Source organism: Myotis davidii, unplaced genomic scaffold, assembly GCF_000327345.1.
Source record: "Myotis davidii unplaced genomic scaffold, ASM32734v1 scaffold1947, whole genome shotgun sequence".
NCBI classification, from domain to species: domain Eukaryota; kingdom Metazoa; phylum Chordata; class Mammalia; order Chiroptera; family Vespertilionidae; genus Myotis; species Myotis davidii.
In genome coordinates, this window is record NW_006297822.1 from 224,383 (window position 1) to 235,895 (window position 11,513).

The following is an 11,513-nucleotide window of genomic DNA, read 5'->3' on the forward strand; positions in this document are numbered from 1 at the left end:
CCAGGAGGTTTCTGGCCTTTGTTTACCCTTCTGTATTTGAAACAATGTTGCGGTCCTGCTGGCTGAAGGCCGGGTTTTGTTTAGCTTCTATTTTTGTAACATAGTTGCTTAGCATGCAGCTGAGAGGCTGGCAAGGCAGGCGGGGAAGCTTTGGCTTCCTCCGTCACTAAAGCAAGCAAGCCTCATGTTAGTTTCAAGCTGCCTGGCTGCCGGCCGCCATCTTGGCTGTCAGTTAATTTGCATATCTCGCTGATTAGCCAATGGGAAGGGTAGCGGTCGTACGCCAATTACCATGTTTCTGTTTTATTAGATAGGATAGATAGATGATTATTTGTATACAATTATTAAAAGTAAAATTGTTAAAAGTTCAGAATGTTCTTAAAGCTTTACCCATATTGCTAAATTATTTTCCAGGATCGATGTACTAGTTAATATTGCTGTCACTAGAGAATGAACATTTTCTTTATATGTACCTTTACCAATACCTAATATTATAATTAGAAAAAAATGGCTCTTTAATACATGAAAATAGCGTATTTATATATCATTTACATTTCTTTCTTTTTGTAAGTTGCCTGTTTATGTCCTTTGCCCATTCTTCTTTTAATTGGTAACAATTATTTGTATATAAAGAAAGTCAGCCTTTTCTTATGTATTACATGTGTTTTTGTTATATATTTTTTAAAATTGCCTTCTTAAATATGCCATTTTAATTATATTTAATATTTTTCTGATGACAGAATCTTCTATATAAGTTAATTTAAATAAGGCAATTGTAATTGTTACAATTGCCTTATTGAAACTAATCAACTATAATATATGAGCCATTTTCTACTTTTATTAAATGGCTTCAGACTCATTTTTTAGTTTCGTCCTAAGTTTTTTCATTTTTTTTTTCTTTTTATGTTTTAATTTTGGTGAGGTCTGATTTAACATTTTTTTCTTTGGATCATGGTTTTGCTTTCAAGTCTATGAACTCTTCACCTAGCCCTCATTCCTGAAGATTTTGATAGGGCTTATGTTAAAGACATAATAAGATCAATTGGAGGAGAGTTGGCATCTAAGTCTTCAAATCTATGAACACAGTATGCCTCTTTGCTTATTTAGGTAGTCTTTGATTTCTCAGATTAGCATATTATTTTCAGCATGCAGGTCCTGTACATGTTTCTTTTTAACTGAAATATAGCTAACATTAATTTCAGGTGTACAACATAGTGTTCACCATGATAAGTCTAGTAACCATCGTCACCATTCAAAATTTTTGTGATGTTATTCACTACTAATGACCCAGTGCATGAAAATTCATGCACTGGAGGGGGGATCCCTCAGCCCGGCCTGCCCCATCTCACAGCCCGGGAGCCCTCAGGAGTGGGAGGCGACCCGGCGATCACGGGAAGGTGTCGCCCCATCAGACCTCTGCTGCTGCCACTGCCAGCAGTGCAAGCCTCAGCCGGCCCTGGTTACCTGAGTCTTGGGCCGGCCCTGGACGGGTGGGCAGCCACCATCCGAGGCTTGCCTGTGCTTCGGGCAAGCCCTGGGTGGCTGGGAGGCTGAGGGGACTCTCGTCCTAAGTTTTCACTTTTGTTGCTTTTTTGGTCAGGAGACTGTTACTTGCAGTCACTATCAATGGGAGGGGTTGTTTGGTGTTTGATGATAGGATTGAACAAAAAAGAAAAAAGAACTCATGGACATGTACAACAAACAGTGGTGATTGTGTGGGGGTGGTGGAGCTGGAAGAGGGCATAGAGGGGATAAATGGTGATGGGAAAATTAGTTTTTAAAGTAAAAAAATAAATAACATTCCTACTTTGTAGCCCATTTCTAATGGACTAGGAAGGCATCTTTCTTTTGATTATAAAAATATACATAAAATAAGAATAGTTTCTGATTAAAGACTCAACTTCCTTTAGGCAGATTATATTAGCTGTAGTACATACATTGTCTTTGACAAGTGTTTTAACTGTTCAGGCCTACTTCTTTGGTTGGGTGGTTGGGGAATGAAGTCTGAAAGCCAACTTCTTAGTTCTTACATGTATTCTGTATTGGTGATATTTCCACACAGCAGCTTTTTGATGGGCACAGTATTATTGACAATACTCTTTGTTTTACCCTTAGTATTTGGTTATGGAATTTCATCTGTCTATTAATAACTTAAGAATACAAACAGAAGGACCTCGGCGGCTGCAGCACGGGTCCTGTCAGTTCAGCCGCGGTTAGGGTGATCACAGTGCGGGGCTGGGCTCCAGGTCTGCTCAACGGGCAGCGGGAAGGAAGGCGCACGGTGGAGGGCGCTTGTCTGGACCCCCGGCAGCAGTAGCGCACGGCCATGAACCTGGAGTGGCTGCGGCTGCGGAAGCAGCGTCCGGCAGTACCTGGACGAGCAACAGTATCAAAGTGCTCTATTTTGGGCTGATAAAGTAGCTTCACTCTCTCATGAGGAACCCCAGGACGTTTATTGGTTGGCTCAGTGTCTTTACCTGACAGCACAATATCAGAGAGCAGCGCATGCACTTCGGTCATGAAAACTAGATAAATTGTATGAATCTTGCCGCTACTTTGCAGCTAGATGTCATTATCCTGCGAAAGAGCATCAGCAGGCTCTCGATATTCTTGATATGGAGGAGCCTATCAACAAACGATTATTTGAGAAGTATTCAAAGGATGAAAGTGGCTTGAAACACACCCCCAATGACTGGGAAATGTCACAGTCTTCAATAAAGAGTTCTATTTGTCTTTTACGAGGGAAAATCTATGACGCTCTGGATAACTGAACCCTAGCTACCTATAGCTATAAAGAAGCTTTGAAGCTCGATGTCTATTGTTTTGAAGCATTTGATCTTTTGACATCACACCACATGTTGACAGCCCAAGAAGAAAAAGAACTTCTTGAATCACTACCTCTTAATAAGCTCTGTACTGAAGAACAGGAAAGCTACGTTTTCTACTTGAGAACAAATTTTAAAAGTATAATGAACCGAGTGAAACTATCATCCCCGAGTCTGTAGATGGTTTGCAAGAGAATCTGGATGTGGTAGTATCTTTAGCTGAAAGACATTATTGTAACTGTGATTTTAAAATGTGCTATAAGCTTCTATAGTAATGGAAAAAGATCCTTTCCATGCAAATTGTTTACCTGTACATATAGGGACACTAGTGGAGCTGAATAAAGCAAATGAACTTTTCCATCTTTCTCATAAATTGTTGGATTTATATCCTAGCAACCCTGTTTCTTGGTTTGCAGTGGGATGCTATTATCTCATGGTTGGTCATAAGAATGAACATGCCAGAAGATATCTCAGTAAAGCTACGACACTTGAGAAGACCTATGGGCCTGCGTGGATAGCATATGGACATTCATTTGCAGTTGAGAGTGAACATGATCAAGCAATGGCTGCTTACTTCACAGTAGCACAGCTGATGAAAGGGTATGGCAGAGCAAATTGATCAAACTGCATGAGAAGATTTTTTGCTAACAAAATGAAATTTCTATTATTATTATCACTGTCATTTGGTTGGTAAACTAAAGAAAATATCTTCCTTGCATCTAGCTAAGGCTTGTGATTATATAATAAATATGGAATACAGTGAAGACACTAAAAAACATTATTTCACCTCTGTGGGATTTCAGGGAATTTGAAGTAGAAAAACAGACTACAGAAGAAACAGGGCTTACACCACTGGAAACCTCAAGGAAAACTCCAGATTCCAGACCTTCTTTGGAAGAAACCTTTGAAATTGAAATGAATGAAAGTGACATGATGCTATAGATGTCTATGTCAGACCACAGTACGTGATTCCAAATGGGTCCTGATTTTGTTCTGTCCTAGCGTAGAGTAGGTCAGTCAGTGTTCTTCACATCCATGTCATGTCTTAAGAATTTCCCATGTCTTAACATGAATCCAGACCATACTTCTACATTTAGGAATGGAGACCAGCCTTAAGAGACTGCATAGCACACCTTTGCAGCAGATATTTTCTGATCCTACAAAATAGTTATACATAGTGGAATAAAGAAGGTAAAGCATCCAAAAATAAGAAAGAAGAAGAATACAATCAAACCATATCTTTCAGCCCTATTATTTACTGATTTATGTCAATGGGAAATAAAATAGTAAATAGATAGAACCATTTTTAATTTAATTCACCGTCTCTAATTATTTTACCTAGTAAATTTTATATGCCTCTTAATGATTGCTTTGTGACTGACAAACATGCTGTAGTCTAGTTTATATATTTACTGAGAAGTTGTCATATTCCAATATAACATGAATAATTAAGTTTAATCACACAGATAACAAATATAAAAGCTACCCTCAGTCCCCATGCATGAGTGGATAGGTGACATTCTAATGTATTTTATCTGTACATGACAGTGATGTCCATTTTCTTGTGCTTTAAGCAATCAAGTAGAACTAGATTATCTTTGTTTTTTAGTTCATTTTATTTCTTTACTCCAGGTTAAGAAATGGTGATCTTAAGTGCTGACAGTATAGTTTGAGAAGGTACCTTAGTTTGTAATCCATCAAACCCAATTAGTCATATGTTAGGTTAGAAGTCAGTAAAATTCCCATCTCCAGGCTTGGCATTTGTAGCAAATGAGAATGAGATGTTGGGTGGCAGTGCCAATAGCCTTTGAAAACATGTATGTATTATAATGAAATAGCTCTGCATACCACTCTTACTTTTCTTTTCCTTAACCAGGTTTCTTCCTCACCACCCCCCTCCATTGGAAGAGATGAATGGAAATAGAGACATAGTATCAGATCCACTGAGGAGATGTACAGTTCTAATCTAAGGAACTAGTTCAAATCACTTTTAATGAAAATATTATAGATCCTTCAGAAATTAGCTCATGTACACATTAGTATTAAAAATTGTTAACTGTATTTAGTTATAAATCAATTGTGCCACTGATAAAAAAAACAACAACAACAAACTATGGAAGCAGTGTTGCCCACCTAATGTAACCTTTTTATAGTACTAATGTGTCTAAGAAAATTAAGGAGGTAATAATTCATTTTATATGCAGCATGTAATATTGAAGGCTTTGGTATGTTTAATGCTTAGAATTTATAATTGAGTGCTTTATTTTATCTTCTAAAAATCCCATCTCTTAATCAAAACTCCAACTCCCAACAACCCAAAATTACTTCCAGCAAATCCAGGAACCTTAAAAATATTTGGCTTTTCATAAATCAGCCATATTGATTTTAATCCTTTATAGAAAACGTGTATATTTCTTTTATCTTTTAAGAGTATGTTAATCTAATAAAGGCTCTACTATTTTGTTTAAAAATTATTTGAAAAGATTCTCTAGTTTTTTATAGAGATTATTATAGTTTCTGAAAAGTAATGAGATTTTTGTTTAAAGATTCTGACAATGGAGATATTAATTATGATTACGTTCATGAGTTGTCATTGGAAATGAAGCGTCAGAAGATACAGAGAGAATTAATGAAGCTAGAACAAGAAAACATGGAGAAGAGAGAAGAAATTATTATTAAAAAGGAGGTATGCTATTTATTGAAATATATGTTAGTCGATTAACATCAACATGGATATTGATCAGAGAACTCACTAGCTCTTGGCACATCTTAAATTGTATTGGGCTATTGATACACATATTGGTCAACTTGCTCTATATCAGTCACTTCATATGTGTTAATCATTTAATCTTCACATTAATCTATTAGATAAATAGATAATAAACATGTGAACAAAACTGAAGTTCTGTTGCCCAGAGTCACCAGCTAATGTAAAGTAGGATTTGAATATATATATATACATATATATATATCTGTTGTTTAGGCCCATGCTATCTTATATAATAAAGAGCTAATATACAAATGGTCCTCGCATGGACCTGAGGTAGTACCGGGCGACCTGAGGCCGCGCCTGGCACCAGGTTGGGGGACCTGAGGCTGTGCCCCCTGCCCTGTGGAGTTTGACGGGGGTGGGGCCAGCCGGGCCTGGGACTTGCGTGATTTCGAGGCGCACGCTGGTGGGCAGGGACTTGGCTCTGTTTCCTGGGGTCAGAGGGAGATTTTCATATACATTTTACTAATTGCTGTTATTGTTTATTTATTAATAAATGTATATATTATTTTCATATACATTTAACTAATTTTCTTTCATCTCTGACACTTCAATTATAAAGAAAGGGCAAATAGAAATATTAATTAATTCTTTTTTTTTTTTTTTTTTTTAATGTGCACAGATTTCATGCACCAGGCCACTAGTTTCTAGAATAATTGCTTCATTACTAAAGAGTGGAGAGAGAGAATTTATTTGAATATAATTTTTGATTTTTTTAGGAGATTTTGAAATTTCATAACTTCATTTTGTTTTATTGGTATTAGTGTTATTTAGGGGAGTTAATTAGCATTTTGTGTTAATATCACATGATCTCACTCATTTGTGGATTATAATGAACAACATAAACCGATGAACAAAAACAGTTCTAGAGACAGAGAAACATCGATCAGATGCTCGAACCTCAGAGGGAAGGTAGGGGAGGGTGGAGGTAAGAGGAAGAGATCAACCAAAGGACTTGTATGCATGCATATAAGCATAAGTAATGGATGCAGACAACAGGGGTTGAGGGTGAGGGCAGGACTGGGGGGGTGTGGGGACAAGGACACATTTGTAATACCTTAATCAATAAAGAAAAAAATGATCTAAAAAAATAAAAATAAAAGCACAGTTTCATGAGTCTGACTACTATCAATACATGGCTAATATAATAGCACTTAATATTTCATCTAAATTTTGGCATGGTTTAAAAATCCATGCTTTACTGCCTGATTATTTTTATTACCATGACTGGAGGAGTTTCTGAATTGACTTACTGAATTTTTTGAAAGGTTTCACCAGAAATGGTTAGATCAAAGTTATCTCCATCACCTTCTCTAAGAAAGTCTAGCAAATCTCCAAAGCGAAAATCAAGCCCTAAGTCATCATCTTCAACTAGCAAGAAGGACAGGAAGACAACTGCAGTTTCCTCTCCCTTGTTGGACCAACAAAGGTTAGTAGGGTGATAAATAGTGCTGGAAAGAAATAGCTTTTTCTGAAATTATACTGTAAGGAATTATAGATTACAGAAGGGTACTTTTACAAAAGTTCAGTATTTAATATAAGCTTTTTTGTTTTAAACAAGTGTAAAATGTTTCAATTCAAAAAAGTTAATAGAGAACAATAAAACAAATGTCTATCACATCTACATATGCTTCAGAACTTTTAATTTTTAAGAAATGAAACATAACAGACACATTTCCTGTTTTTCCTCACTTGAATTTTGTTTTTATGATACTAGTGTATGTCTTTGTACTTTCATAGTATGTATTATTTTGCAGTATATAGTGTTTTCATCAGTTTAATGTTAATACAGATACATAACTTTTTCACTTAACATTTTTTATATTTATATGTATTGACATATGTAGCTGTAGGTTTTTTTAGTATTTATACTATATATTAATCTACCTTGTTGAACATTTAAGTTGTTTCTATATTTTAGCTATTAGAAATGATACATAATGAACTTAATTTTTGTCTTCTTGGGTACACGATCAAGAGATTAAATTCTTTACAGTATATATGTAGCAGAAATTATTAGTTTTATTGTAGTAGCCAGTTGAAGAAATAAAAAGAGAAATGATTGAATATTATTACATTTCAGGACTGAGAATAAGGCATAAGACATGCTGTACTATTTAAATTTTAATTAAAGTACATACACTGATTTTGTTTAAGGAAAACACTAAATAAAAATCTGTTCCCAACTTTTGACCAGTTGGAAACCCTCTCTATCTGAACCCATAATGAAACTCATATTTTACTCCTTCCTTTTAGTTTCTAGAGGCTCTAACCCTATTTTAGATTCTAGTTACTTTTTGCCTAGATTATTATATCATCTTTCTAATTATATCAACTTTATCTAATGTCTATTCCCCACACATATAAAGAATCAGATACCCCAACCCATTTATTTTACAAATGTTGTAAGAGAAATCTTGAGAACAATTCCAATTAGTTTATTATACCATTGAAAAACTCAGTGGTTTCCATTCTCTGTAGTGAAATTCAGGTTTTTTAAAATAACATTTTACTTTGATCTTTCAGTATTGCCATATTTTTATCCAAACATCTATCTACAGTCTTCCATCTTTAATCCTTCGATGTCTAACCCAATTTTTATCTTTCTGCTAAGTTTTCCCATTTTTCCTTACTGAACATAATTTGTATTTCCTTTTTGTTTATCAAATTTTACTTATATCCCCCTCTTAATATTAATTATTGTTTGTATTATATTGTAGCTGTGGCATACATGTTTTACAACTTCTATTAAATTTAAGCTCCTTGTATTGGGATTTTTTTTTTAATATATTTTTATTGATTTTGGAGAGAGAGGGAGGGAGAAGGAGAAACATCAGTGTGAAAGAGAAACATTGATTGGCTGCCTCCTGTATGCCCCCTACTGGAGACCGAGCCTGCAACTCAGGCATGTGCCCTGACCTCCAGGTTCATGGTCAGTGCTCAACCACTGAGCTACACTGGCCAGGCTAGATTGGGATCTTGATGATTCATTGTTCTAGCTTCTCAAAGCATCTAGTTTGCATAGAGTTTTGCATTTTAATAGGCACTTTGTAGAGTTGACTTGATCCTTTCCTTTGCTCCTGGGATTGAGTAAATATGGCAAAGCATATGGAAGAGGTTAAACATAGAGTGATGTGATTTACCCCTACTTGCTGTATATCCTCTTGGCTAACCAATTATTAACTTTTTCTCAATTCCATTCATTTCCCCCCCCCCCAAAAAAAACCAGCATACCAGAAATATTTTTTATTTTCTTATTTTTTTCTATTTATAAAATCTTTGATGCGAGAAAATAGAATCTTTGAAGTTTAATCTATTCATAGAAATCGTAACTATTTAGATGAGCGGTTAGTTTTATCCTATTCTTTTTCATGTAGTCTTCTCTTACTGCTTTTTAGTAGCTCACTTATCTTGTGATGAATATTTAGTATGAGTAATTACTCATTGATTTAACTATGATATTTCCTGTATTCTACAATGGTATTGACTCTGAGATGCACCATTAACTTAATAATAGAAGCAGAAGGGTCTGGAAAGCAGTACATTATAGGTTCAAAGAAAACATTGCATTGCACATACCATTTCTTCAGCTATGCAGTTTACCTTACCTAGAGTGTGTCAGCTCAACTTTCAGTTTAATTTCTTGATCATACTATAAACTGTTTGAAGACTTATTAAGCATCCAGTAAGGATTAGAATTTCAGTTAAAATTTCAGTGGAATGTTGCAACCAATGCCAATAAGTCAACTGAGGTGGCAATCTGGTAAACTCCTGGGTCTTAGTTTTACATGGTTATCAAATTGGGGAGGCAGAGATAATTACAAATTAAAACTGACCATTCTCCCTGAGAGCTGGCAGCTTTCTTTTCTTTCTTTCTTTTTTTTTAATATATTTTATTGATTTTTTACAGAGAGGAAGGGAGAGGAATAGAGAGTTAGAAACATCGATGAGAGAGAAACATCGATCAGCTGCCTCCTGCCCACCCTTCTACTGGGGATGTGCCCGCAACCAAGGTACATGTCCTTGACCGGAATCGAACCTGGGACCTTTCAGTCTGCAAGCGGACGCTCTATCCACTGAGCCAAACCGGTTAGGGCTTCTTTGCTTTCATTGTGAGATATAGCCTGATAGTAAACTTTATGTTGATATGTGAGATATAGAGTGGCTTAGAATCAGCAAATGCTTTATCTGTTTATCTACATCAAGCATGTCAAACTCACAGCCCGTGGGCCACATGTGGCTCACAATGAATATTTTTGCGGCCCAGCCATAATAATGGTATGTAAGAAACGTTTTAATAAAAATTTAATAACTTAATTTTTACAATATCCTGTTATACATAATTATTAATAATGAATTACAACGTTCGCTAATGACTTGATTATTTTTTAAAAATATATTTTATTGATTTTTTACAGAACAAAAAAAATAGGTTTATTTCTGTTACACTTATTAATTTGTGCACTTAGTTATTCAGTGTCTGGTAAGTTAATGTTCAAGAAAATTATTAATTTTTATTAAAATGTTCTATTATTTTATGTTAATGATTACTTATTTATTTCAGCCCTTGCCATTCACCGTATCTCTATTGAAATAAACCTATTCTTTCTCTGAAAATTGAAGCTTTGAGGTTTTTGCAGCCCACATAAACTTAAACCTAGTTTATTTGGCCTGTGCTAGCCTTTGAGTTTGACATGCTTGATCTACATTTTTTCTTAGTTTTTATTAAGTAAATTTTTTATAGCTCTTTGTACAAAGATATATGAAGTATGTCAAATTCTCTTTAAAAGAAGTAGTTTTAGAACGATTGAGAGAGAAAAAGGATCTAAAAATGATAGAAGTATTTTCTTTTCCTGTGAAGAATTTTTGTGGGTTTATTTGAGCCAAACTGTCAACAAATCCTGGGAAACAGAATCTCAATCGATTGCGAAAATTCTCCAGAGAACAGCAGTTTTGCATCTTATTTTATACATTACAATCAACAGAGGAGATGCACGTGGGTTACATGAAATCCATTGGTGATAGAATAGGAAGGTGGGAGAAAGCAAAGCGGGGAAACTTCTCAGATTGAATAAAAAGTAAAATGATAGTCACAGAGTTCTTTTACTTAGGTGGGTGCAAGAGAGTTAACAGTCAACAATTACCTATAACAATGAGGGGATTTGTAGTCTCCACAGAGTGGTACCTGAGCTCTGAGAGGTCCTGAAAACGAAAAATTATTTTGACATTGCAAGAATATGTTATCAAAGATGCAGAAAGATAATGGACCAGCTCAGTTAAGGTAAAGATTAACCTTTGTCAGGGAAGATGCTGGCCTAGGACAGTGGTCGGCAAACTGCGGCTCGCGAGCCACATGCGGCTCTTTGGCCCCTTGAGTGTGGCTCTTCCACAAAATACCATGTGGGCTGCGCAGGTACAGTGTGATTGAAACTTCGTGGCCCATGCACAGAAGTCGGTTTTCGGCCTGAGTGAGTCTGTTTTGAAGAAGTACTGTTGATATTTGGCTCTGTTGACTAATGAGTTTGCCGATCACTGGCCTAGGACATGACTACTCACAATAAGCTGTTGTTGGTTTAAAAAGGTTTAATTTCAGACCATACTTTGTGGTTACTTTAGGTCTCTGAGTTTGCAAGGCCACCACGCAGGCTTCCCCTGAGCTAACCAAGTTAGCATGTGGCCCCCTTTCATCCACACAATCCAAAAGAAAACAAACGTGTTCTGTCAAACGCTAGAGAAAGCCCTGTAGTCATTAAAAAAAAGCCACTTATTTTTCACTGGTCAGTGGTAATAAGTAGTTAGAGCGTAGGCCCATGCACCAAAGTGTCTTGGGTGTGATTCCTGGCCAATGGCACATATCTGGGCTGCAGGTGTCATCCCTGACTCCAGGGGCACATGCGGGAGGCAGCCAATTGCTGTGT

General features: G+C 36.0%; 1 protein-coding gene and 1 pseudogene across 1 annotated transcript in view; both read left to right on the plus strand.

The window, feature by feature from the left end:
- Positions 1 to 11,513, plus strand: part of ZC3H13 (zinc finger CCCH-type containing 13) — a 138,367-nt gene that overhangs the window by 31,433 nt on the left and 95,421 nt on the right. Inside the window, 2 exon segments of the mRNA XM_006773664.2 lie at positions 5,372 to 5,511; positions 6,864 to 7,024. Of these exon segments, the coding sequence (XP_006773727.2) occupies positions 5,372 to 5,511; positions 6,864 to 7,024 (301 nt within the window).
- LOC102755698 lies at positions 2,277 to 3,767 on the plus strand (annotated as a pseudogene).